The sequence below is a fragment of the Oxyura jamaicensis genome, chromosome 17 (genome assembly GCF_011077185.1).
Source record: "Oxyura jamaicensis isolate SHBP4307 breed ruddy duck chromosome 17, BPBGC_Ojam_1.0, whole genome shotgun sequence".
NCBI classification, from domain to species: domain Eukaryota; kingdom Metazoa; phylum Chordata; class Aves; order Anseriformes; family Anatidae; genus Oxyura; species Oxyura jamaicensis.
This window is the reverse complement of record NC_048909.1, coordinates 2,773,149-2,801,025: the sequence shown is the minus strand read 5'-3', so window position 1 is coordinate 2,801,025 and position 27,877 is coordinate 2,773,149. Positions and strand designations below refer to the sequence as shown.

Genomic DNA, 27,877 nt, shown 5'->3' with positions numbered 1-27,877 from the left:
CTGCAATAGGCAGGTTTCTAACAGTGTTATCAAAATGCAAGTGATAACAGCTAGACGGATTCTGATTGATTATTCGTCCTCCCCGAGTTATTATGGGTGGGAGTTGGGAGTGGCAGACATTAGGATATGAACAAAAGTTTTTCCTGCTTACGTATAATTTTGTAATAACAAAAAATGTCTTTTTTTTTTTTCTAATGTGGGAGGTGGGGGGAACCAAAACTTGTTGCTCTCTCACAAAAAAAAAAAAAAAAATACATTTCCACATGGAGGGAAAAAAAAGAAGAAGTTTCTATGCATCAAGCATGTGTGTGTGTATAAATTGAAGTTTCATTTTTGATGAGACCATGTTTTCACAGGAAAAACCTTCCAGTTTCAAAAACCTGGATCACTCCAAGTGGCCTCATCTCCATCAAAGGCTGCTACCAAGTCCCTCCTGAGGTCGGTGTATGGATGGGCACAGCGTGGCCGGGGCGAGCACGCAGGCAGCCCTCGTAGCGAACAGCCAGCAAGGACTGCGGCTGAGCTGGCCTCCCCAAATTGTGCTGCCCTGCAGCTCCTGGGGGGCTGATAGGCAGCAACCCTTTTTAATCTCAGATAGCACCTATCAATACAGCAAAATGACCTCACATTTTCCCACGTGCAATGAAGTCACAAGCTTTTCCCTTTCCAAGTAATGATAACAGGCTCCTGCAGAAGTATGGCGATGACGAGTTCAGAGAGCAAGACCCCATCAGCCTGGCAGCCGATCACCCAACCGGGACCTGAGCCTGGGCTGCTTGGTGCAAAAGGCATTCATCGTGCAGCCTGCCTCACATTATGCTATTACGTGGGAACTAAGTGACATCCCAGAGAAACAGACTCCTTCTGGGTGTCACTTGAAGCCTGCTCGCCTTCCCTAAAAGCCTCTTCCCTTTCGTCCTGAGGCCGCGCTGAAACTGTGGCGCTGTGGCCACTCGCCCTCACGCTCCCCCTTTACTTCTCACTTTCACTCCAATTGGTTTCACGTTCCCTTTGCCATGAGGAAAAGCTTTCAAGCTCATCCAGCCCGGCAGCAGAGTTTATCCTGGTTCCACCCACTGGGACTTTCCTAGCTTCCTCCTACACGCGAGGGGAAAAAAAGGCAGAGGGAGGCAGGCAGCAGGCACCTCGGGGAGCTCGATGAGCCGCGGTGCTCCCTTCCCTGAGCTAGGTTTCTATTGTAGGCGGTGCATTCCTCGGGAGGGAGGGTGTGCGTGTGTCGGTGCCTTCCCACACTCGGGGCAGCTCTTATTTAATGGGGGTCTCCATGCAGGGCAGAAGCCAGAGGAGATTTTGCCGTTGCCAGCTCCCAGGCAGGCTCAGCGGCAGCTCACATGTCAAGTGCCGGCATGGACCGCGGGTCTGAGATAACCCTGGAGGAGGAGGCTCCGGTGATCGGCCAAGCCTCCAGGATGCACCTCAAGGAGGACTTGAGGAGGATACGATGCGCCGTGCTGCTGTGCCTGCTGGCCGTGCTGCTGCTGGCATTGCCCACCGCCTACCTGCTGGTTGGAAACCTCCGAGCCCCCACCTCCTGCTCCGGCCAGGTAAGGCTCTGCCGTGCATCGGACCTGCTGCCCTGCGAGGAGGGGAGCGTGGTGTTCCCCATCCCCCGTTGTTTGCTTGTTTGTTTTTTCTGGTTCTTCTTCTCTCTTTATGAGTTTCTCGTGTTTAGGGGAAGGCGAGAAGTTCGCTGTTACCTTCTGCCTTCCTTACTCAGAGCCAGTCTGCCAGGGACAACTCTTATGATTGTTCGGTCTTTTTAACTAACGGTTTCTGTTCCTCTTGCTGTAATTTCACTAAGGTCACAGCACAGCGTACACCTTTAAAACTTTTACTGGACTGCTGCAGAAAATGCTTAAGAGAAAGCTCTAGTTGATTGAAAATTTGTGCCTCTGCTGATTTCAGCCAGATTTTGATACTACAGCTCATTTTCCTCCTTTCCTTTGGATTAGCTCTGAGACTTCCCCTACCATGTCCTGTTCCAGCAAACATCTGCTGAGCGTGCTGCTGATGTCAGTGGGTCAGTGCATTTGTACATGATTGGGCGGACAGCTGGGGCTCTCATGTATTATCAGTGCAAACTCCTGTGGAGATAAGATTTGGGATAACTACAGTCTGATCCTAAAGTTTGCATCCCAGTTTTTACTTCCCATCAAAGCTTTCTCTATATCCAGGGAACTTATGAGCTCTTTTTCTCTGACAGACAGCTAAACTCTCTTTGCTCCTAGCAATACAGGCTGGCTGGTGCGGTCACTTCTAATGCTCTCCTGTGCTGCCCCACTCCTGCTTATGTTAGCCTGCAAGTGTCTGTACCCACTGCAGACTCTGAATCCAGCAGGACTGCTCCATGTCAGAAGGAAGATTTGTGCATATAGGTTTGAAGAATTAAGGCTTAAAGGAATTTTAGCTTCAGGTCTGAAATTCCCCACCTAATTAGCTTGCTTGCCATATAGCCATACGCTTACTTAGGAACAACAAAAGAAAGCAGTCTTAGTAAGTGGCCTTGAGAGCAAACTTCTGATGTAGGAAACATTTTGCCTGCAGATGTTTGTACAGTGTCAGCTGTGTCTGTAGCTGCATTCATGTACGTGCTTGGCTGCACGGAACAGTGCTAGCCCTGATTTGACCCCAAGCCTGCATGGCCGGTGTCTCACACCCAAGCAGAGCTGGCTCCTGAGCGCATCTTCCATGTTACCCGGTTGTAACTTCAGGCACAGTTGAAAAGAAGTGTGACAGCCTTGCACAGCACCTCAGACTGCTAAATTTTCTGATTTCTTGCATATGTACATGCTGCTGTGCTGTCCCTCTTGCTGTTATTTAGGCCAGTTGGAGTGGGTGCAAACCGAGTGAAAAGGCATTTCGGCCGGTCTCATTGCTCTTTCTGTTCCCATCTGCTGAGGTTCTGCAGTACCAAGCAGAAAGTTCCATTCTTGAAACAATCGTAAAAAGAAATAATACCATAATGCTAGCTGTTTGATAAGACTAGCGTGTGTTCCTGGCTCTTAAGCCTGCTGGCAGAGTTAGTGGAGAAAAATATTTGTGACCGGGTTTGGCTTCTTAAGAGGAAAAGCGCAACATAAACCACTAGATTTGCTCTAGCCTGGATTACATGAGCATGTACTTCCATGCATTTACACTGACTCGTTAGTGCATAGTATTCCCACAGTGATGTAACGATGTGATCAGATGAGTTACAGCCACTGCGTGTCCCAGTGAGGGAGGGAAAATCATCAGGGCTGGCCGCCTGCCCGCGGCGCTTGTGCCAAGCCGAGTGGGTGGAGCGCCTAGCTGCAATTCCACAGGATCCTGCCTTTACTGCGTATTTCATTCACTCCACGGATCACTGACGGTGTCACCGGCGTTGTCCAGCAACAGAGCGCAGCTGGGCGGATTTCTCTGCCTGCGGAGCTTGCTGTTAATCCCCGTATGAGCCATGCTGTGGGCTGAGTGCAGGCACTCAGTCCTGCAGCTCTGCACAGCCCAGCTCAGTCTATGGGAGAGTTTCAGGGCGTACAGGCTTGCAGGATCACATCTTTTTGCTTTTCCATTTCTTTTGAAGAGTGTCAACCACATGGCTAAAGAATGCCTTCTTCACACACCCCATTGATATCCTGGGCCAGAAGAACTTGTCTGGGACCAGGTGTGCGTGCTGGAGTTCTCTGCGTGCAGCTTTTGGTCATGGGTGTCCTGGGCATACTGGGAGCAGGTAGACCGGCCCGTTTGCACCAGATCCGGGTTGACTTGTTGTCCCTTGCAGCAGTGAGTTCACAGGAGGAGCCTTCTCGGTGCCCCAGGCCCAGAGCTCAGCCTGCACCCGCCAAATTTTCCCCTCCTCCTGCACTTGGGCCAGCCTGGGGCAGCAGGAGGGACTTGGCTCCAGCACCTCCTGGGAGGCACTGGTGCAGCCGGGCAGGTGAAAAGCAGACGTAGTAAATCCCTGAACCCATCCTTCCTGGAGCAAGGAGGAGGAGAAAGGTTGTGCAACAGGGGTGTGCCTCTTTGGTTTGCCTGCGGGGTACTACAGTTTGCTCATCTCAGCTTCTGTGTGGGTGCACATGCTGTCACATTCTCCTTGGAAGGGGTATAAACTCACCTTTTCCTCTGGAAATGCCACTTTCAGGAAAGAGCAGGGCAAATTATGTCATTACAGCAACATGTGTGAACCACCGGCTCTGTCTTTCTTGTGGTATGCTGCGTCTTGCATGAATAATTGATGCCTTGATGATGGTTTCCTGGGACACCTTCCAGGCTCACTACGCAGCTTCCTTTTGGAAGTACAAATCACTTTCTTTCATGCTTTGAGACAGAGCGAGGTGAGGAAATAGAGTTCTTTAAGCAATGACACATGGCTTGGGCTATTAGCAGGAAATCTGTAAAAGGGAAGTCAAATTTCAGCCTGAGTGCACAGATCCACCAAGGGGGAGAGCACAGCAGACAGGAAAGTATCTCCATCTGTCTTAGCAACTCGTTCTGCTAGCCCTGTAATGCAGAGTCAAGTCCTGACCTGCAGATGTTGGTACCTGGGCTTGTGTTGGTGGGATCCTTAGCATGGCAGGGCCACAAGCAGTGAAAAGGGAAATTCAATCCAGGAACGGTCCAAAGGGTTGCACATGAATGTGTGTGCCATGTCAGCCTCGCAATGGAGACAGGACATGCCACAGGATGGGAGGGACTTTAAAGCTCCACCTGGATCTCCCTCCTGCGACTGCAGGATATAAAGGATGCAGGACAAAAGGATATAGCAGCAAAGCTTAGGTGAGACAGACAGAACCTGTGCAGAGCCAGAAGCCCTTACGGCCTGTCCTAATGGGAATGAGAACCCCAGATGGCTTCCTGATCCTTAGGGATGGAGAGGTGCTTGGGGAGCAGCAGGGAGCATTACATCCAGTCCTACATGTGTGGGACTGCCCTTCCAAATATCAGGAAACTGCTGCTTGATGTTTATGGCCCTCGTGGGCAGAGAAGCCAGCACATGCCATGGCCCAGCCAAAAAGCTGTCACCAGAGGCATCTTTCAGCAGCAGAGGACCAGACATGTCCTGTCCAGGCCATGCAGTACCCCTGGAGCAAGCAAAATTGGGGGTACAGGTACCGTGCATGCCCTGCAGAGCCCTGCCTGTAAATTAGCACGTTGTGCTAAAAGCAGAGTGGTGGAGGAGCTGGGGGGGGATTTTGCTTATTAATCCCCCTGCCTCCAGCACCAAGCTGCTTTTCCCAGGCAGTTCCCCTGGACAACCCCAGCCCCTCCTTGAGGTGCGAGAGGCAAAGTTCATGCTCAGGGGATGTTTGGTCCTCCTCCTTGGCTTTAGTGAGACATGGATGTAGATGCACTGGGGCTTTTGGATGTTCTTGGTATCAAAGCAATGGAGCAGTGTGCTGTGTGCTGCAGTCTTCAGGGTAAGCAGAGCTGTCGGAGAAGTCCTTTGTCCCCAGGTCAGCTGTAAGGTGGGATTTTCAAAGTCACTTGGCACTGGCTACAGTCTCTCTGGAGTAGCCAAAGGGAAAACTGAGGCCATGGTCTGAACTTTTCATAATCACAGCTAAGCAATAATGGAGAATAGAGAAAAAATCTAATTGTGTAAATGATTTCTGTACTGTCTCAAGCTGCTTGGCTCTCCCTCATTTCCTTCATCCTGAAAACTCTTTATGCATCTCCACTACGCCATCAATGTACATCTTTAGGACAAATATTATTAATACCTGGACATTATGTAGCATTTTCTGGTACTGAAATATTTTTCTTTGGAAGTTTAGAAGATTTGTATCCCTATTGAACAGCACAATCAGGGAAAAAAAAAAAAAAAAAAAAAAAAAACTACCTTTCCCACTTAAAAGAATAATTCACACTCTGTAGCACCCTGCTTATCTACTGCACCGCACTGCCCCTTAGCATGTAGAAAAGCAGCTGGTGCATGAGGACTATCCACTCAGCATTCTTTGGAAACAAATAAATTGAGGTTCCATGAAAAGCTTCTTTGTGGTTTTTTGTCAAGGCCATTTCAGCGTTTTTGATAAAGCAGCAGGATTCTTCTTGAGATCCTTCCCACTTCCCCATCATTTCTGCTTGTATTGCAACGCTGTGCGTTGCAATAGTATAGTAGTATAGTAGTATTTAAACTACTTCAGCAGAAGTTGGGCTTTAAATAACCAGTCCCACTGAAGTTAGATGATTAAACATAGGTTTGTGATTGATTTATAGCTCCTTGTGGTACTTAGCATTGTTAGGAAATATGTAACTTGATAAATATGTAGGAAGTGCAACATAAATAAAGCTGTAAATGTACACATAGGCATCTGGTGGAAAGCAAGGGGGATGTTTGAGGGAAATCCTCAACACGACCTTGTGCTTCCCACCAGGGAAAGGACAGTAACCTGGCTGTGACTGTGTCCCATCAGTTGTGTTCAGATACCACAGCAAGCAGGCAGGACCTCAGAGAAAGTAATTGTTGACAATGAGGGGCGCACACACCTCAGCACCATTCCTTTCTCAGCCAACACCCAGCTTTCTCCCAGCCTCTCTCCTAGATGACATTTCCTGCAGGACAGACAACCCCTGTGCCTGGGCTCTGCTTGTGTGTTCACAGCAGAAAGGCAGGGAAAAAACATACTTTTTCTTCTCCATTTCTTTTCCAACACACTGGAGCCATTATTTCAGAAGTGGTGGTTTTCTGCAGCAGCACACTGCTGCTCATTGCTGGTGAAATGTCTTTGGGCTCACCAGAGCAGTCAGCAGCCCCCCATACACCCTGATTCTTCCCCCCACATGCTCTCCTTGCTGAAACCAGTGTAAATTATCTATTTTCAACTTCTTGTACAATACTTGGATCTGTGTGAGATGCAGCCACTGGGAGACAACTTCAGCACCTATGCGCTGATACTATTTCAGCCTGGTTTTTGAGCAATGTGCACCTCACCTCCTGCTGCTAGCTGATCAGTGGCAGCTTGCTGTGCACAATAAATTCATTGCAGCCGTCCCTGATGCACACCATACCACAGCAGGCAGCCCCAAGCTGGCTGCATAACCCCAACCACCTGCTAGCTGCAGCCACACTGCCAGCATCGCCCTGCCAAGCACCGTGCCCAGCACAAGTACAAGGGACGATGCTCCCTGTGCCCCTGGGAGGCTGTATCCAGTGTCAGCATCCCGCAGCTCCTTCCTTCCCCCTGCAGCTTGCTGGGTTCAGGCTGCCATAGCAGGGCTTGCTCCTGGCAAGGAGCCACAGGCCATGCAGGATGAGTCAGGAGCTGCCCAGAGGCACGTGGCACACAGTCGGTGGCTGCCCTTTTTTTTTAACTGCCTGACCCAAATGTCAGCACCGCTTAGCACAGACCCTGCTACCACAGGGACAGGTCATAAATATGCTGGTGCTCAGTGCTAGAGGAACATTTAAGATGCAAGTGAACAGAAAACAGCCTGCCTTGCCCTGGAGCTCCCCAGAATTCAAGGCAGACCTAAGCGATAGAGTTACAGTCTGAAATAACTCAGAAAGGGAAGCAGGGGAAGTAGCAGATCTGTAGCTGGTACACCTCTTACATTCTTTGCTGGTGTTTTGGATGCAATTTGCTCAGCCCTGCTGAGGCGTGAAGCAGGGAAGAAGGGAAGAATGTCTCACATCACTCTGCTCGCTCTGTTTCGCTGCTTGGATGGAGACAGCAGTCACCAAGCAGCGGTGCTGGGTGGACACACGGTCCCATAGGAGCGTTAGTGATGGCCTCTGCCCCAGCACTGCCCCAGGCTTTTCCATCCCATGAACAAGTCTGGAGCCAAACCCAGCCATCACAGGAGCCCAGCTCCTGTCCCTGGCACCTTTTCTGAGATGTGGATGGTTTCAAACAAACAGTAAAAAAAAAAAAAAAAAAAAAAAAAAAAAACTTGCAAATGAGGCAAAGCTCTGTTGGGGCTTGTCAGCTTGTCCTTTTACTTAAAAGCTGATGTGGAACATATCAGTGTAACATCTCACCTTTTCTGGTATAACACAAACCGGACCCTCGTGGAGGAGCCCTGGAGCTAACCACTTGCACTTCTCTCCCGTAGGTCGCAGACGAGAGGGCATCTCACCTTCTGAAGCAGCGAGCAGTAGAAACTAGTAAGTTTGCTGTCCCTCTCCCATCCCCGGCACCTTTGTTTACCGAGGTTTTGCAATCGCTGCCACTATGCCCAGGGCTGACACCTCCCCTCCCACCCTCATGGCCCAGATCCACACAAGGCAGGGCAGAATAAGCCACAGAAGGCAGGGAGATGGGGTACAGCCAGGGCTGTAGCGAGGGGCAAGCACTTTTGTCCCCATTCCAGCATGGGCCCACACCTCCCCAGCAGCTCACTGGGACCAGTACAACTCCTCCAGAGAGCAAAAGTGTGGATTCGGGAGCCCGTGCACACCCTGTGCCCAGCTGAGCAGGGGAGCGCTCCCCCTCCACTCACTTAACCCTTCTTTTTTCTCTTTTCCCCTCAGTTACAGATACAATTCCCAGTGCAGAGAAGCCAAGAGCGCACCTGACAGGTAATGCTTGTTCAAAACCGAAGCTTTCCCCTCGGGTCTGACAGCTGTTACAGTGCAATAACCTCGGTTTATACAGCTCTGATAGGATCAGGTGTTGTAAGAACCAGGGCAGAAACAGTCATCGGCTTTGCCTCGCTCAGTGCTGCAGATTTACCACAGCAGTGTCTGTAGGGAAGGGCCTGCAGCCAGGACCGTCACCGAGTGAGCACTCGGGCCCCTGAAACCAGGTGTCAGTGAGTGCCCACTTTCTTAGGAAAGGAGCCCAAGTGAGCTGTGATTTAGGAAGAACCACCAGTTTTGAAGCCAAATGAGGTCAATAAGTCCAGTTTTAGCGCCCCTATTTTTGCATGCCCTGAGTGAAGCCACACACACTACGTTACTGTGAAATAGCCACCTGTTTTTGGTGTGATCATCTCTAACACATGTTGGAGCAAGCAAGGGAAGAGCTGTGCCCAGCTGAACCCCTCTGAGCCTGGATGTGTGACAGGAAAACGCCCTTGCAAAGCGCTGCCATGGGGTGGGTGATCTCACTGTGGAGCTGGGGCTCTCATCACACCAAGGCCACTGTCCTGAGCCCTCCTCCCTCCCTCCAGCTCCACCTTCCTGGAAAATTTAGGGCTTACCAGAAGGGGAACAGGTTCACAGTGGGTTCCCATCTGGATGGGACTGAGTGCTGAAGGGCCCCCCAGCTGCTCTGAGCTTCTCCCATCTGTCCACTAAGGCAATTTGCATTGCAGAGGCTTCCCCAGCACCCTGTGCGCTGTCCCGGGGGAGCACCGTAGTATCCTGAATCACGCAAGAAGCTACATGAAGCTTCAGACAAATTTATATACAGGGTTGAAGCAACTAGTGCTTCAGGGCTGAGTTTCTCCCTAGCATTGTTTACTTTCGCTAATCCACAAATTCCTTTCTAATGCACACCCTCAGTCCCGTCTCCTTCGTCACGCAGGTTGCTAGAACATCCAAACGGGCCTGTCCCTGCTCAAAGCACATCCTTGTGTAAATGCAAGCTGGCAGGAGCAGAAGGACCATGTCTGCTAATGTAGGTCCCCCTGTTTCCCAAGTTGCCACATGACTGAGACCCAGAAGCTCCCGGGGTGGCTGACTCAGAGCTGCAGCCGAAGCGCTGCACTGCTGACAGGAACTTCCCTGGGTTGCACAAAAGTCCACTTGTCGCAGGGAAGCACCCAACAGTTTACTCCAAATTTCCTCAGGCCTCCCGTTTGCAAGAACTCCTTCACCACCATTCCCAAGCAGTGCCCCCAGGACGCTACCTGTCCTCCCCAGCCTGCTGTTTCAGCCCCATCACTGTTAGCCATGAGAAGGAAAAAGCTGAGATGTTTTTTTCTCACTCCTTTTCTGTGCAAAATGGAGTTGAGGACCTGAGCTGAAGGCATCTAGGCTGCTGTGCTACATACCCATCAGGAAACCAGACTTCCATTAACTTGTCTTTAAGCTTTTTTTTTAATCCCAAAATGGTTTGTGTTAGAAGGGACCTTAAAGCCCGTCTAATCCCAAATCCATCTAATCCCTCCCACCAGCCCAGGCTTCCCCCAGCCCCATCCAGCCTGGTCTTGGGCACTGCCAGGGATGGGGCACCCACAGCTCCTCTGAGCAGCCTGTTGAGCCCAGGCATATTTTGGGGCTTCTCTGCACCCTGTAAGCAATGGCTTCCCAAACTTAGTGGTGCATCATAGTCAGAAAGCTGTGCTGTTCTAAACTTGTTATATAACAACTTCTTGGGTGTCATCCTGCTCTTTGCTTCTCAGAAACTGTGACTGACTTGTGCACAGAAAGTGAAAAACAAATAATTATTCTTTAGATATTTCTTACATTCCACCAAATCAGGCACCTTCTTCACAGTGAAAATAGTAGACTAGGTACTCTCCCTCACAGGTAATCTCTTCCAGATCCCTATCTGCTCCTCTCTGTCTCCTTCTAGGTCTAGGAACATATATTCTGAAGGTGAGAACAGAAGGGTGAGGGGAATGAGAACTAGATGGAGTACTTAGCATGGGAATGCACCACTGAATTAACAGTAGCAGGATGACTCAATGTTTTGGTCTCTGTTCCTTTGTGAAAAACTCTCCACCTGCTCTCAGCCTTTTTTAACACATATCGAGCATGTTGAACCCATCATGACACAGACATCTCATCTCCCTGGTGGCTGTAGCTAGTAAAGAATGGCACGGTCGGCATAAATACCCACTTGGGACTTTTCTCCATCCCCATTCTGCCCCGTGCACTAGTTCATACTTGGTGCTGGCTGCTCCATGCTGTGCCATCATCCCTGCTATTGTACTGGGTTGTACTTCAGGGGAAGACGCAGACCAATGCCTATTCCTCCTTGTCACCAGCCTGGAGCAAGCTGGATGCAGCATGTTGCAGAAACCCCATCAAGTACCTGGCTGGCATTTATCATGCTGCGATGCTAATTATAATAAGCACTCCACTAAATCTGGGTAGAAAATACCTTTCTGGTTCCACTTGGCAGTCGAACCTTCTAAGAACAATAATTAAACTCCCAGGGCACAATCTTGAGCAACAGAGACTCTGCAGTCATTGTGTTTTGCAATACATGCTGCACAAAGCTGTACTCCACAGGAGACTCAGACAATCATCTCTCATAGCTGACAGTATTAGGCCATCACACCACTGAGGGCCATGAATTGTAGAAATCCCATAAGTTCACCAACATGTCATGAATGCACCCAAGAGCTGCTAAGCAGCAGGGATTCCCCAACAAGAAACTAAACTGAAAGGGATCTTAGGAAAAGAGAAGAAATCTGGCATGTAAGTGATACCAGAAACTAAAAATGCAGAGGAAACTTGAAGGAGCTGTAGCAATGAATCCCTTACTAAAAGCAGATTTTATTTACTTTGAGGATTAGCATAACACATTTGCTGAAAGTGTGGCTCCATATAGTTAAGAAATAAATCAGTGACAAGTACAAATACTGCTAGAAAAGGAGGTATACTGTATTCAAAGGCTCTTGAACATGCATTTTTTCCTCTTGGCATATCTCTAAAACATAGAAAAAAATAACCAACCTGGAAACAGAGAGCATCATTACAGTGAGCACTAGCCTAAAAAGAAGGTTATAGCTTTAAAACTTAGAGTTGCCTAATTCTAGAAGTTATGAAATCATGTACTCTGAGATGCCTTTTAGTTATTTAAAAACATTGAAGAATTGAGTGTCACTGACATTTTAAGTGCGTCATTGTACACAGCAAAAAAAAATTCTCATGAAGCTTCTCCTCAATTTTCCCCCAAACTTCACAAGATGGAAAAGAGCCCAGGACATTTTTGGGAAATTTTCTGATCCTCTGTCTCAAACAAGCTTCCCTCTTCACCTCATCTCTGAGATCTTACCCCAGGCTGTTGTAATCAGCATGACCCAAGTGCTACTTTAGTTTTTGCCAGGATGCAGCCCAGTCCCTGGACAGACACCCGAGGCAGATGAGATGAAGGCAGAGGAGGATGAAGGCAGACCACAAATACTTTCACTTTCCTTTACTCCTCTCTTTCTGTATCAGGCAATGCTTTGTTGGCTCTAAGCCTCGTAGTCCTTATAATACTTCCATATTTTAGCTTGGCTTGCTGTCACAATCCCTGTCTATTGCCCTCCCGTACAGAAATACTCTCTTCATGTGCTTTGCCTCCTGGGAAAAAATAGACAGATATAATTCTTCAGCAGCACTGACAGGCAGGCTGAGAAGAAGAATAAGAAAAAAAAAAAGAAAGAAAAGAAAGAAAGAAAAAAAAAAAAAAAGCCATTATTTTGTTGGGCTATTTGAAGAATATGCAAGAAATTGCACTTCTAACATCTGCTTGTCTCCTTATTGGTTATCTGTTGCCAGAAAAAAAAGGATGCCATGGGACTGAACATATTCGTTTTCCTGAATCTCATATGACCCAGGGTAAACCTAAAGGTCATTGCCAAGCACTTCAAAGCGCTCCCTTACCTGCGTTCAGCTTGCCTCCCTGCCCATGCACACACACCTCTTCCTCAAACACGGAATCAAAATCAATTTTAAACATTAACCTAAGTTCATGAAAAGGAAAAGGGTTGGTTTCCTGGAGAACAGTTGACTCAGTCTTTCGCAGTGTTTAACATCAACTTTCCAGGTTTGCTCCAACACCTGGCAGAATCTCAGCAGTATGTATGCTCTTCACCACCTCGGCTGCTGTTTTAGCACAACAATTTTATGTGGCAGTCAGTTAAGGGCAGAGGAAACTCTTCTGCTGCTGTGCAGAAGGAATAAGTGCTAGGGCTTGTCGTGTGAATAAAGTCAGAGCAACAGAGGAGAGGTGAAGGGAAAAGGGCAGCAGCTCCTTGATTCTTCCCGAGAGCCTCTGCAACCTGTGGAGCATCCTCAGCTTCTGCTTGGATCAGATCAATGCTAGGGTCTGGGTTAGAGTTCTGTTAACTGCCAGACCATTTTTTTTGGTTTTAAGTAAAAGATAAAGCTGAAGATAACACCAAGCTTAGTGTTTTGCCCCATCAAAACATTTTCAAAAAACTGAGATAAAACTGGGCTTTAATATAATGTGTTACTTTGAAACTAGTCTTTTTAAATCACATTGGGGTGTTCTAGTTTTATGGTAAAATCAAAGGGCACCAGTACATGAAAGGCAGTTGTACAGCAAAAGGTTTCATTGTGAACACCCAAAGGAAAGCTGGGTGCAAGGGCTAACCAAAAGCAACTTGGCAGGAAGAGACGTTCAAGGGTCTCAGTGCTTGATGACAGGTCGTGCTGACTGTTGTGAAACTTTTGCAAGCAAATAGTGTCTGTTATCCTCTGTTAGCACTATGGTGTCATAAACATAACTTCAGTCCATTGCAACTCAAGAAAACGTTGCTCTAAGGCCTCTTACTACTGCCCTGAACACCACCTAGGGTGTCCAGTTGTAGTCCAGCCCTGCTGCAGCCTGCTCTGGACAAGGTCTTCCAGCTTTGGCTCCGGATGGCTCAGATCTGGACACCACTAGACACTCTCCAAAAATGCCACTTGCCGGTTGGTCTGCAGCCAACTTTGTCTCAGCTTTCTAGCTGTAAAATAAGAACATTTCTCTCCTAGTGTTTTAATTCCCCTTTGGAGTAGAGATCCGTTATCATGTTCAGCAGGATTTCCCCAGGCAGAGCAAAGTAACCCATCTCTTCTCCCTCTCTCTTTGTCCCACAGTGAAGAAACAAGACCTTGCCAGCACCATGGGAAACCACCTGCCAATCCTGCAGTGGGAAGACAAGCAAGGCTTGGCCTTTACCAAGAACAACCTGAGTTATTTCAGCAACTCACTGGTGATACCTGTGTCTGGGGACTACTATGTCTATGCTCAGGTCACTTTCCGAGGGCCCATTGAAAGTTCAGGGAAAGCAAATTCTGTCACTGCCATCATCACCAAAGTCACCGACAGCTACCCCGAGCCCACCCAGCTGCTGACCAGCACAAAGACCCTCCGTGAAGAAGGGAACAGCTGGTTCCAGCCCATTTATCTGGGAGCCGTGGTCTCCTTAGAAGTAGGAGACAAGCTGATGGTCAACGTTAGCGACATTAAGCTGGTGGATTACACTAAGGAGCACAAAACCTTTTTCGGTGCCTTTTTACTGTAGGTCTCTGGCAGCAGCTGGTGGGGGCTGACGTGACCCTGCTGGACTCTGGTTTGGTGGGGGAGCGTTGGGGTGCTGGTCTCTGTGCTGTTCTCCTTCTGTACTGTCACTCACCTGCAGCACTCTCTGCAGCCTTAAATTAAGGGGTAGGGAAAGCTGGAGCTGCAGGCTGAATTGAAACAAAGCAAAAAAACTCCAGAAAAATGCAAGTCAGACTAGGGGAAAATAGAAGGTTTTGAAAGCAAAAGCTAAGTGCTCTTCAAAACTTTGTATGCTGGGGAGGGACCTGTTACATGTGTTGGATAGGCCTATTTATCCTGAATACTACAGCTAGGCTGCATCACTAACTCTTCTTGTAATATACAATTTCCTCTTCTCAACAAAAAAAAAGGGTTTTAAACTTTCCCCAGCACTTCCAGTATAGTTTTGCATTACCTCAGTTCAGATTCTCAGTTCTAAAAGGTAATTACTTTTTGTCATTTCCTTACAAATAGATTTGCTCAGTACTTTGCACTAATATAAAACACACATTAATCATTAACTGCTTAATTAACCCCTCCCAACTTCCCTGTAAAGTAGATTAAAATTATATTGCGTTTTGCAGAAGCTACCTGGTTATTTTTTTTTCCAGGAAATTGTTTACAGTTATGTAAGTTAATATGCAGGCATAAGCCTTTATGTAAAACTTCTAGGGAACATGCAGAAATGCTTTCTGTTTCACCATGACAGCGGAATCCCCCTGTCAGATCCTAACATTAGGAAAACAGAAAAAAACAAGGCAGAGGCACGCAACAAAATTTTCTGCACTATTTAAAATCAAGCACTGAAATTTCAAGAGAAACCTTCTGCAATATCTGGTTTTCCAATCCGTTTAATGCAAAGCAAGTGCAACTAAAGAAATCACTGCCTTGGTGCTCTCCCCCCTTTGCAACCACTGCTACAGCAGTCCACAAAACACAAAGGACTCCCCAGCCTTGGCCTGGGTGAGGGCTGCCAACCAGCAGCCCATACAAAAGGTTCTCAGATCCAAAGACAAGATCATGGTGTGCCACAGCCAGGTGCAGAGCTCAGGAGCACTCAGCTTTCCATCTCACACTTTTTTCATGGACTTGCTGTCTCTCAGGGAAATTCCGCAGCTTTCCTTCTCCTCCCGCAATAAATACATCACTGACAATGACTCAGGTCACGTTCCAGTAGATGCAAGCTTCACACTCTTAACTGCCCAGAGGTCTCACACCTGAGCACCGACCACGCAGCTGTTCTGCAGGGGCTGGCTGGTGGCCAGGCTTTACTCACTGCAGCTCTTTTTTTTTTTTTTTTTTTTTTTTTGCCTTACCTCATTGGGCTCCCTCTCTTTTCTACTTCTTGGTCAGAAGCAACAGCAAGGTGTGATTCCCTAGCGATTGCTTCCACCCAAAGCCGTGGCAGGGCCCAAAAGCACACTGTTAGTGCCAGGGAGGCACCAAGGCTGGAGGACCCACGGGACTGGGGACAGCGGCTCGCAGGGCTTAAGTGGGCAGAGGAGCTCTCTGTTGGAGGCAGCCCAGCTACAAAAGACCACATGTGTCATTGCAGCCTGACCAGCAGTGGGCTGCTTTGGCCACAGCAAGCCTCTTCCAAGCAGAGACAATTTATTGCTATCTAAAGATCTGTTTGAACTGAGAAGGCAAAGCACAACTGAAGCATAGAGAAGGGCCAAGCCGATTAGGGTATGAAGGGAAGAGAGAATGAAGGCAGAGAGGTGGGAAATCCAGGCAATATCTGGGTCTCTTCACGGCTTGGGTGTAAGTGCTTCTGGGCTGACAGCATGACTATGCTTCTTAATCCTAGCAGATCTTTTATGTAGTAAATCATCTCAGAAAAGTAAGTTTTTTGACCATCCTTCCCTATTCTGCAGTGCCTCGGTCCCATAGTAGGTTCTCAGTCACCCTTCACTGTTTTATCTACACCGAGGCAATATTAAACACAGTATTAAAAGCTAGGATGTTGGCATCTTGCCTTGCTCTTCTTTCCTCAGCAGATGTCTTTCTTGCTTCCTGCTCCTTGGGTCCAGGCATCAGGTGTTGGTCCACAGTGCAGTACAGCCTACCTAGGACACCTTGACATTGCCGCTGCATCAAAACCCCCTTAGATTTTAGCTTCTCATCTTTTCTTTGACTTGTCCTTCGCTTTCCCCACACCCACATCACAGCTGTCCTCTTGATCCATTTCTCCCTCAGGCACCTTTTTTCTTTCTTGGCCCTATCCATTAGTTATAAGGACACCTCTTTGTCCAAATCTAAATTTCTACACACAACTCCTCTCTTATAATCATCCCAGTGCACAGAAAACTGCTATTTGAAAACAGATTGAGACAGCAGAAAGTAAAGGTAGTGTACCTGCTAGTAGCTGCAAATGCTCTTAGCCAAAACAGCCTGTAATTCTTTTACTAGCTAGATTCACTTCCATTTTTAAACTAGCTCTTGGAGACAAGAAGAGTTATTCCATATGTATCCACTCAGCACCTAGCACGCACTCTGGTCTTGCTACTTCTCAGAAAGAGTAACTCATCATTCACCACCTTGGCAGGGCTGTTCCTACTGCTCAGAAATCCTGTTTTTTTCCCTTCACACCATCATAAAATGTGGTGAGATCACAAGTTCAGGAAAAGGTTGTTCTCAGGGAAACCCTAAGACTTGCCACTTAGATTTTCTCAAACATTCTCTCAGCACCCCATATTGAGTCCTTCTGAGCTTCCGATCCCTTAGTTGTGTTGTGTGCCCAAAATACGATCCAAATTCATGAAAACATGACATTTGCAGGCCTTGCAGACCACCACATGGAGGCACTTAAGGTGACTAGCACACCTAAGAATGTGGCATATCTCATAAAGAGGAGGCTTAAGTGACCTCTCCAGGACAGGTGATTCTCAACAATTAGGTGTGAAAGCTTTTATAAAGTTATAGAGGATGAATTTGATGTATCCTTGGAGAAAATTGGAGTGCAAATTCTAGCTATACTAAGACAGTTACAGAAATTCAGAAAGCTCTTTGCTTCAACAAATGAGATAACGCAGTATTCTTCTGAGGTGATAGGGGAATCCTGATAGGCTTGTAGAGCAGATTTCCATAAAAACTATGCCTAAAGTCATCATCACTGTTGCACTGAAATAGTAAATACAAGTTCCAGGGAACAGGAATTGTGCATGCAGTATTTAACATATAATAAAAGAACCTTCTAGGGAATACATACACATGTTTATATATTTATATATATTCCATACAAGTTTTAGGAAGTGCTTTGGCAATAATGAGCCCTTTCTCTAACTAGGTACATCATTTTTGTCCACTGTACACTGATGATAAATTTCTCATAGCAAGCTCTCCTACCCCATTACTTACATCAGCTTCTAGCATGTTTAGCACAGTAGCACACTTTATATATATCGTAAAGTAATTTATCTGGCATTACTTGTTTTAAAGTGGTGCAGGTATATTAACGTGCACACATCTGCTCCAGTAGAAATTCTCCCTTTCTCCCCCTTACCTCCATACAGTGCTAATATTTCTGTAATAGTGACTAGCAAGTATAATAGCAATCACGTGGGCTGATTCTGACCCAGGGACTCCACAGAAGCCAGTAGCACCACCTCAGAATAAAGCTGCTTAAGACAGAATTCAGGCTCAACGAGAAATATCACAAGTAGACTGAACCCAAGTTGCAAGAGATCTGATTTTCCCAGAGCTAAATAAGGATAGAAGTGTTCTCAGAAAATCACGTTTATTGAGTTAGAAAATTTCTTTAATGTAAATCATTTCTGGAGATGTGAAAATGCATATACATCAGCATTTTCAATTGAATGAGAAGATGATGAAATCAGGCCTTGTGAAAAAGTGACCTTTCAGTTTGTGGTCAGACTGAAAATGTTTTGTTTTGGGTGGATGTGAAACTAGAACAGTTATAAGAAAAACTCCAAGCTGGAGGAATAGGGTTCAAGTAGGCAGCTCGTGCTACATTAACTAAAATAATTACCTGATTACAGATTTTTGACCCTTTCATTTTCCAGTAAAGGAGATATTTAACCACTACACAGAACAAAGACATTGAAAGAAAAATAAACTTTTTCTTTTATTTTTTTAATATGAAGTATGATCAAAATATTTTTGTTCTTAGGAATTTTGTTCTTCCCCAATCACTTTGATCTCCAAAAAGCTAACACTAAATATAACCCAAATTCATACAATGGTTCACTTACCTACTGCTTCCTTTACCCTTAGAAACTAATAATAAGCATTAACTCTCTCTCTGTATAGATATCCAAGTAAATTTAAATCAAGCTATAAAGGATTACAGCTCCAATCTTACCAGCATACGCTTTACTTAGTCTTGAGCATGTGCCTAAAATGGGTGGCACTGTAAAAGCAAGCACAGTTTTCCTATCTGGTGTATGGAAGGAGTAAAATCAAATTAAAAACAATGTAAATGTTTCCCCTGTGTTTACCCTGAACTGCACCATTATAGGAGTAACCCCCCAAATAAGGAGCACTCACAGAGACCATCATCAGCACATGTAGGTTGCCAGGATTAGGGTCTAGAGGTGGAAAGTTAAAGGTCATGTTCCTTAGTAAAACATGACCCAAATAACAAACAGTAGGCTGCTGAGATGATTTTGGACATCACAGTTTAGCGGATGTCATCTTGAGTAGACCCCCAGAAGGAAGGGATGCAACAAGTCTGTATCAAAGTGCTGCACAGACCAAGTGGGATGGATTAAGCTATTACTTGTGATTTTCAATACAGATAAACCATATTTTGAAAAATTGCCATTTTTGAACTCTGTATAACTGACCACATTGTGCTCTGTGTTTATTAAACTCCTGGGTGGCCCATCATTTCAGATGAGAAATGAGGAGAAAATTCGTTCTTTAGAAGAATCTGACTGCATCAAGAATTTTTGCCCAAATCTGGGTATTAAGCACCGGTATAGCATTTTGCTACTGTAATGTATTTTCATTAAGTGATTGTATATTTTCTTATGCTTCTGTACTGATGTTCACTTTTACCAGTAGAACAGGCTTAATTTTTTGGTTTCTAAGTTTTATGATAATAAAAATTCAAGTTAACTTATGTGAGAGCTTCTGATCCTGGCCCCCTTCCAAAGACACCAGCCCACCCAACTGCACACATAAAGGTGATCAGCTAATAAAGCCAAACACCCATGCTGCTGTGTGTTAATCATTGTCATTGCAGTTAGCAATCCTGCACTAGAGTGAACTCAAATGTTTTTCTTAGCCCCAGGAGTTAACAGGGCTTCCCTTTCGAAAGACAAAACAAAAGTTGACCAGATTTTCTTTTTCATTCATTTTTCCCCTTTGCAGTGTGGGAAACAGCTGGTTCCTTTTTTTTTTTTTTGTCATTTCTTAGTATATTTTGAAGAAAGCCCTGTGGAAAAACAATGCTCATCAGACACTGCATCACAGTCCTGAGTCAGGGCCCAAAGCTGAGCAGACAAGGGAGATGGAAACCACTGTCTTCCAGCCAGCTTAGAAAATCATCTCCTGACAAAAAAAAAAAAAAAAAAAAAAAAAAAAAACACTTTTGCCCTAACTACAGCTATACATGACAACACCTTGGCAGCTTAGGAACTCAGCATTTCCAATTTCTCTGCTACTATCAGACGTAACCCAGCTGGGAAGTGTTGGCCAAATGAGGGTTCAAGTCTTAAGTGAAGGCAAAAGAACTCTGGGCACCCTTTGTCCTGTTCTGCACTGAGCTTTGCTGTACTTACACTCCCAGTTTAGTAGCAGTACCCACTGGATATGTACTTCTCATCCTGGATGGTGTTATCTCCAATCCTCTGCTGCCAAGAACACAAACTCTTCCACTAGAAGAATTCAGAAATATTGTCCCAGTATGCATATTTTTTATCTCCACAACTTGTCATTCTCCTGGCTTGAACGCAAAATAGCATTTCTAAGTTAATTCAGAAGTGATTTCTGATTAAAGGCTATGTGCTCTGGCTCAAGTAAGGTTTTCACTTAGAAACTCTGATGGAGGAAGCACGTTTACCCTGGCTTTCATCCACTCGCATACCTGAGATATTTTGTTAGGCACCTGGCAGCTTTGGTAGAGCAGCCAAGAGTTAATTAGGAGGAAACAGGCTTTCCCCCTTAACAATTCCACAACAAAAAAGTGCATTTCTTTTGAATTCAATAGCTACCTCAGATTCAAAGAATAGCAAAGGTGTTCTTTTTTCTTTTTCTTTTTTTTTTAAACTTCCCGCTTTAACCTGAGCTAAGCTGAATTCCCTTGTTTTATTGTACTTTGTGTAGAGTGAAACAGCAGTAACATAGCAGTAATAGTTTGAGATACCATCTTTGAGGACTAAATACACTGGCATGTACCTTCCTTCCACATGAGGATTTTGCTTCATTTTCCCTACCTTTCTCATCCAAAAGTTGTCTGTTCTTAATAAATTTCTATGTTCTCTTTCTAGCAAGGGTAGAGATTTCTAAGAGGCCACCTCCCCTGGAATGGGTGGAGATAAGACCCTCTTGTCTCCCAAAGCTGTAGAGGAATTTATAAAAAGATAATATTTTACTAGCTAAATGCAAGTGAAATTATAATAGCATCTCTCAGCAAGGGTCAGCTCTCCCCAGCCCCCCCACGGCACTGCAGTCCCTTCCCAGGAAGGCTGGATAAAGCTGCCCAGATAGTTACTGCCTGAGCAGAATCTTCACAGGGTTTGGTGTTAACAACTACATCCATGGACATGGGTGTTGAAGGGAGAATCTTACTTTCATGTGATGCATTTTTTATTCCACTAAATTCACCCTGGACAGTAGCAAAGTTTAACTTCTTGAGGTGCCCAATCTCAGCTAGATTTGCTGCTCACCAGCTTCGTTCCCAGCCTGGAAAAGGGGTCTTCATGCAAGAACAAGTTCAAAAGTTACTTAATACACCCAGCTTTTGGGAGAAGCCTTGAGTTTACTCTGGCAGGGCTTGAAGACCATCTCAGTTGGTGCTCCAGCCTTCAAGATGCTTGGGAGACAAAGAGCGAGTGAATGGAAGGAACACTCTTAGGAAGAGACTTTACTTCAAAAGTCTCTGCTCATTGACAGGTAGCTGAATAAGGGGCATTTTTTTCCAACACACTCAACAGCTGTCAGACAGGTTCTCAAGGGTAAGAATCCATTGATTCAGTTTTTTTTTTTTTTTTTTGACACCTGGTGCCAAAGCCAGACAGGAATCTCTTCAAATGTGAAGAAACAAACCAAGCTTATCAACAGCAGCAGTTCCAAATTCATTCTTCCTTAGAAATATTACTACAAGACCATTGGAATAGTATACAAGATATCACCTCATAAATTAAAGCCTAGTACCATAAGCACCAGGTTACTGTAAATAGTACATCATTAAATTATTAAATATTACATTAAGTCTTAAATTATTAAGTACTATATTATTAAGTGCCGTAAGTAGGAAGGTTTGGATGGTTTTGCTGAATTATGAACTAAACTAGCTTCCAGATGCTCTCATTCTTGTACAAATCAAGCTGTTTTCATTGATTGTAGAGTTTTATCAAAATGTCAAAAAGACACTGAAAATGTTTACTGCATATTTATTGGTACTGTACATATAGATGTCAGTTATATGTAAGAAATTGTAAAAAAAAATTGCATAAAGTTGAGATCTATTAAACTTAACAGCTATTTACTTCAGCAGATGGCTTCAATGTCTTTTAACAAGGAAGTTTATAAATGTTTTTTAAAATATGTGCTTTAAAATAAAAAATAAAAGCACTTCTATTCACCTTGATTCCTGAGTCCTTCTGTATTCTAATATCTACCAAGTGCTCATATTTACAGCTGGGAAAGGCAGACATTTGTTTACCCATAACAACGTGGTTAAGTGTGCTATATTTTTCACATAATACAGGATTTCGCAGATGTGTAGATTTTTTTTTGTATGCAAGCTATTAATACATTTGCATACAGAACAAACTCAGGAAGTTATTCATCCTAATATTTCAGGAGCAGTGAAATTCATCCCTCTTCATCTGAGGACCAGTTTTGGACATTTTCTTGAGCCTTTGTTTTAAGGCCTGCAATTAGAATATTTTGGTCCAGTAGTGTGCAATCATATCAGAACTGAAAGTTACAGTCTCACTACTCTTCCCCCTGACAAAGCTAGCTGAATCTCACCATCATTTAAGGTGCTTAAGTCCATGGAGAGGAGAAAAAAAACAGCCAAAGAGTCAGTACATCCTGAAAACCACCTACCATGCCTCAGTATGAAAAAATCCCTATTTAACTGCTTTCTGCTCAATACCAGTAAGATTTAGTAAAACCTCATTATGTTCTGAGATTTGTATAGAATTTTGTAACGTTTGAGCAGGACTACATCTGCAGTCCAGAAAATAACTTTGTGCAGGTGAACTGAATTCTGAAGTCTCACAACAGGATCCATTTGACCAACCCTATAAATTAACATTCCTGCCAGAGTGGCAATGAAAAAAAAATCCAAAAAACATTAACACATTTTGTTCATGGCTTCATGGCTGTCAACTAAAGTTAGTGGTGGCTCCTACCTGCAGTCTGGAAGCCTGGCATTAGTCTGACTTCCTCAACAGTCAGAGGGAGATGGGGTGACTTGCTGTCTGGGTACATCTCCCTTTCTCGATTAACTGCATACAGCTAGAAGTTCCAGCACAGCTGAAGCAGTAGGAATTGCTCACTGAGCTTCAGCTCTGGGTTGAGAAAGTGACCGTTTGGGTCAGCAGCTTGGTCTGCAGCCTCTCAGCAACTGCCAGAATTGGGGCATGAAGGTGGCTACTGCACCAGCCCCTGTGGCTGTTCCCCTCCAACCACCACCACCACAGCAAGGCATCTGGCTTTTCCCTTGTATTCCACCCCTTTATCTGATACAAATTTATTAAAGTAGGAGAGCCCTGCCCTGTACCACAGGAGGGGAAGAGGTCCATCACTCCCCGCTGATGGTCCGGCCAGGGGATTACCACAGAGGCACGCAGCCATCTCCCCTCTGCAGGCAGGGGAGAGGCAGTTGTGCATGCAAAGGTGAAAGTGGAAGAGAACTTAATTAAGCTACCAGAGCAGGATTATCTGTCAAATCATGCAAAATGGGTTTGTTCACTACACTTCCCCTCTCTCATCAGTTCCTAAAAGCAAAGGATGGAAAATGGCATCCTTTCAAAGAGACAGCTAGCAGAAAGTGCTGCTTATGCCCCAGCCCTTCAGCTGGATGACTTCACTTTTTGCAGATGTCCCGCTTCCTTTTCTGCATGTAAATCAGGGGAATCTCTAGAACAAAAACAAGGAGATATGAAACAACTTTTTTCTATAGCAGTGGAACTATTCCTCTTTGCTACTGAATTATCTGGCAAGTAGGAATTAATGTGTGGAGAACTCCTGTCTGTACAAATATCTAGGTCCACTGAAACCAGACAGTTCCTTGGGCTGTTACCACCACCTTAATCATGGTGACATCTCATTAGTTTTCCTTCAGAGGTCACCCCTTCATACTTTAATGGAGGAGGTTAAAAGAAGAGGTGAGACAAAGAGGACTGAGGAGGGCTTCTTTACCCGCTGTCTGCATCTAGTTGTCACTTCTGGCTAGAAGTATGGGACTGATCTCCTGCATATCCCATTACTGCTGCCCCTCTACAGTCATAAACCAGACAATGCTTATTCATTTGGCACATCCTGTTGAGCACATTTGCAATTCCTTACCCCAGCTCCTCAATTACAGTCCAGATTTCAGGAAAGCACTTATGCAACAATTCAAAGCAAAGTACATAACCACAAACCATTTTTTTTGGCAAGCATAGTTTTCTATGTGAGTCCTTTCTTGCTTCAGTGGGGCACCATGAGAATCGTGCTTTAAGGTTGTAAATTCAACAAGGACACCATAGTTCTTTAAGGTGGTTTTCATTTGTTTATTCTCATAGACAGTTCCCAAGATGTAGTTGAGGAAAACCCACTATTTTTACAGCAATGATGTTGGGCAAAGCAGCACACTGGCACAGTTGCCACAAGGAATTTTCATGTCATTTCTTCCCAGAAATGTCTCACAGTGTCACAGGGTGGATCTCTGAAGTGATAAAGCTGCCTATCATGCTACACCAGCACCTGATCTCTACTTTAAGGAAAATCCCAGAGGAAGGCACACATGCTATGAGCATGGCTGGAGTGAGTCAGCCGTGACCTCAGTGCTGACCTCCTGCAGGCAGAGAGCAGGTCAAAGCAGTGCCTGTGGTCTGCCTGTGTCTTCTGCGACCCAAGCCAGGCCCAGACCAGGAGAAAAGGGACACCCCCAAGCCCAGACATTCTGAATTGTGTCATTTCTCCACCCACCCTTTAGTATATACATCACCAGGATAAAAACTTCAAGTGCTAAAGCCAGCCATCCTTATTTCCTAAATTATGGGGTTTATACCCATCTTCTGGTAGCCTATGAAGCTAACTGATAGCTTCCTTAAGGTGCACAGCCCCAGCATAGCTTATCTCTGTTCTCTACCCACCTCTGCCACTCCTTTAGAAGGAAACTCATCCCCCAACCCCAAAGGCTCCCAGGTCCCTCTGCTCCCATGCAGAAGAACTCTCCTCCCACACTAGACAATACAGCTTGGACTATTTTACATTAAGACTTCTCTAGTGCCAGATCAGTACAAATCCTGGTTACACATTTAGTTTGATATTTTTACAGCTTAGAAGTCAGCAAACAAACAGCAACTTCAACTTGTGCTTCACAAAACACATCCCTAGTCCTCACTGAAGGGCTCCACTATCATTTATTGACCTCAGGAATCACTACACCAGCTTCTGAGAACACTCTGCCTTCAGTGGCTTTCCTCCAAGCCTCGGATAAACAACCTATCACCACTCAGAGGAAGGAAACCAGACTTTTACCCCATTACACATACAGTACAGGCAGCATGCAGCACACTTCATTCAGCTCAGGGCTCTCTTACACCAAGCTTCCCATGCTGGTCATACACAGCCTTCAGAGTAGTCCCATACTGCAGCTGCAGGAGGAAGGGAAGAAATCCAAGTGGCATCTTTGACCTCTCTTGCATTTGTTATCAAGCTGTCAGTTGGGCTAACCTCACACTCAGGGCAATGCTGCTGCTCCCTTCTTCTTGGAAGTCACAGAAGCAAATGGCTCTGCCTCAGGACAAGCTGTTGGTATGAGTCTGAAGGTCACCCCTTCACTTCCCAGAACACCACTTGGTAACACAAGAGGTTTTTGTGAGGAGATTAGTAGCTTTAACAGAAGTTCTTGAAAAAATGTGTCCACTCAGCAATGAGATTTCTGACAACCTTGGAGACTGTGAGGGTCCTCACAGTGCAGGTCCTCCAGGGGTCCCCTCCTGCAAGGCCCTGCCATGCTCCACAAAGGCTCAGAGCCCTTGACCCTTCTTCTAAGGGTTGTGCTACTAAAAAGTGATTTTTCTGAGCTGGACCTTTTTACATGACAGAAGCTATAGTAGCCAAGAGTATTGCCAAGTCTAAAGAGACCTGGCAAGAACCAGAAACCACACAGACCCAGGAAAAGGCCATCTCACCCCCTCCTGCTTTCCAGGGAAGGAATTACACACACCAGGAACAGACAGAAGCCGCAGGTTCCTCTTGTCCAGGCTCTCATACAGTGCCCGGAGTGTACCTTTACTCCCTTCACCAAGTGGTCTACACACAGCCCATACCTCCCAGGAGGCCTGTTGGGGTCTGAGATACATTGCCAGCCAATAACCCAACAGGCAGAACATTCTCCCACTAAAGCAAAGACTGAAGACCATAAAAGCACAAGAAATATCCCAAGATATCAGTCCAGTCCTTTAACAACAGCGGTAGAAGATGCTGTTTAGGGAAAACACATGGGTCTGATCACTGGTTTTGTTGCATTTCCCTCCTGTACTACTGCATCACCATCCACTGTAGCAATAATTTCAGAAAGTACATTAATGCCTATTCATTTTAATGTTAAACTCATGACTAAAAGAAAGGCTCGTGAACAGATTAGTCATTCTGTAAACAAGTTGGTAATAATTACTTGTGCCTCAGTTTCCTCTGAGGGATTCCTTAAATTCCATGTCTGCTGTGCCAGAACATTCCTATCAGTTTCAGCCTGAAGATTAGAAAAGCCCTTGAGCCAGGGCAGCACCTCTCACCTGAAGCACAGGAGCTATGAGATTAGTCTCATCTGGGACACACTCTCCTTCTTGGCTGAGGCTTTGGATCACGACAGTTGTGTGTCAACATCCACGCTTCTTGTTGTCTGTCATCCAGGAACCTGTATCACATTAGAGGAACCTCATCAGAAGCCACAACCACATTGTCTCTCCCTCCCACAGGGATACAGCATCTGAGCTATGGGCCTTCCTTGCTACCAAGTCAGATGTGGAGCCACAGGGATCAGCACAGATGCTAATAACCCAGAGGCTGGTCAGCTCACAGCAACATTTTGGAGCATTCTCCATTGAGCAAAGAGCTCCTTACCAGGACCCTATGTCAAAGGGAGCTGCAAGGACCAACTTAGTCAAAGAGGTCAGGACTAGGTGACAGTCTCAGCTAGCTTCCTGTCTCTGATAAGGAACACCACTGAGAAGATAGACCTTTTTGTCCTGCCTTCCTTCCCTCATCTTTACACATCCCTAGTCTTTGATCTGGGGGACAGAAAGAAAACAGATCAGCCAGAACACTGCTGGCTTGTTAGCCTTTTCCCCTTTTTAGGCTTTCCCATGTGGCTCCTCAACAAAACCCAAGTATTTTTCTTCTTTCCCAATTGACTCCAGAGCACACAGTCACAGAGCCAGGAGCCCACCCCACACTTCTTGGGGAGACATGCTCCAGGGATTAGGGAGGAGCATAAGGTTGCTGTCTGCCACAACACTGCCTTCCCACACAGCAGGGATTTACAAGGAATTTCAGAAGTCAAGCCAACAGACTCAGACAGCAGGATGACGTCTCCTCACTCACCCTGTAGTCATCCCCATCAACTACTTCTGTAGATAGGGAGCAGAGAAAGCCTTTGGCTGAAGAAGCTGAGCACTAACTCAGAGTCACATGGAACAGGAAACACCACATAAGCATTAGCCTGAACTATTGCATTATTTGAGCATTTTCCACTCATGTCCTAAAGAGACTACTTTTCAGAGTTGACTAAATAAACAACATAAGAAGCCGGTCTCCCTCAACTCCCCGCTGCAGCCTCTCCAAACAAGACACAAACGCCTCACTTTCCCCCATACCTTCAGGGATGAACACATCCAGACACCTAGGCCCCAGCACTTACTGCAGCCCCCCCCCCCCCCCGCATGAGGACCCCCAACACAACACAGCCACCTGCTTCTCCCACTCACCCATTTATCATCTTCCCCAAGCACACAGCTGCAGGAGCAGAGCAAGCTGGGGCTAATGGAGCCAATTAGCTGTCACTAACACCTTCTTGACCCAGGCTAGTGCCACCCCTTCAGCCCACCTGCCCTGGGAGGATTTCTCCAATCCAGTGCAAGCTCTGTGTGTGTTCCTCTGTGCTGCACCTCCCTCTTCAGGAAAATACAGCAGCCAACAAAACCAGATCAAAACCCTCTAGCACTGCCTCAGTGCTTCCCAGCCCTCTGATATGTCTAGGATCCTTCTCCCCTTCTGCATGGGCCTGGCCTCCAAGCCAAGGTTCCCATCCCCATCACCACTCTTCTGACTTGTGCGCCCCACTTGCAAGTGATGCCCGGATCCCCATCCCCAGA

At 45.8% G+C, this 27,877-nt stretch overlaps 1 protein-coding gene and 1 long non-coding RNA gene across 4 annotated transcripts; one reads left to right on the top strand and one right to left on the bottom strand.

Annotated features, from left to right (window-relative positions):
* Nucleotides 1-473: 473 nt before the first annotated feature.
* TNFSF15 (TNF superfamily member 15) lies at nucleotides 474-19,705 on the top strand. Of its 3 annotated transcripts, none has more exons than XM_035341814.1 (5): nucleotides 474-1,189; nucleotides 1,292-1,565; nucleotides 8,056-8,107; nucleotides 8,474-8,521; nucleotides 13,709-19,705. In XM_035341814.1, exons 2-5 carry the CDS (start codon nucleotides 1,353-1,355, stop codon nucleotides 14,134-14,136), a joined length of 741 nt encoding a protein of 246 aa, XP_035197705.1. In that variant the 5' UTR covers nucleotides 474-1,189; nucleotides 1,292-1,352; the 3' UTR covers nucleotides 14,137-19,705. The 3 variants fall into 3 exon arrangements, with proteins under 3 accessions (XP_035197705.1, XP_035197704.1, XP_035197703.1); XM_035341813.1 differs by having other exon boundaries at nucleotides 474-1,198; XM_035341812.1 differs by having other exon boundaries at nucleotides 475-1,565.
* LOC118175506 lies at nucleotides 1,587-27,431 on the bottom strand. Its single transcript, XR_004754998.1, has 3 exons — nucleotides 27,380-27,431; nucleotides 26,300-26,421; nucleotides 1,587-4,720 (listed from the first exon to the last, which is right to left on the bottom strand). It is a non-coding gene; the product is annotated as an uncharacterized LOC118175506 (long non-coding RNA).
* Nucleotides 27,432-27,877: the final 446 nt, after the last annotated feature.

What these genes read in the sequence shown, in the direction of transcription:
- TNFSF15 (XM_035341814.1), top strand. Translation starts at nt 1,353, where the DNA reads ATGTCAAGTGCCGGCATGGACCGCGGGTCTGAGATAACCCTGGAGGAG. An exon ending in CCACCTCCTGCTCCGGCCAG is followed by an intron (nt 1,566 to 8,055) that starts GTAAGGCTCTGC and finishes TCTCTCCCGTAG; the next exon opens with GTCGCAGACGAGAGGGCATC. An exon ending in GCAGCGAGCAGTAGAAACTA is followed by an intron (nt 8,108 to 8,473) that starts GTAAGTTTGCTG and finishes TTTTCCCCTCAG; the next exon opens with TTACAGATACAATTCCCAGT.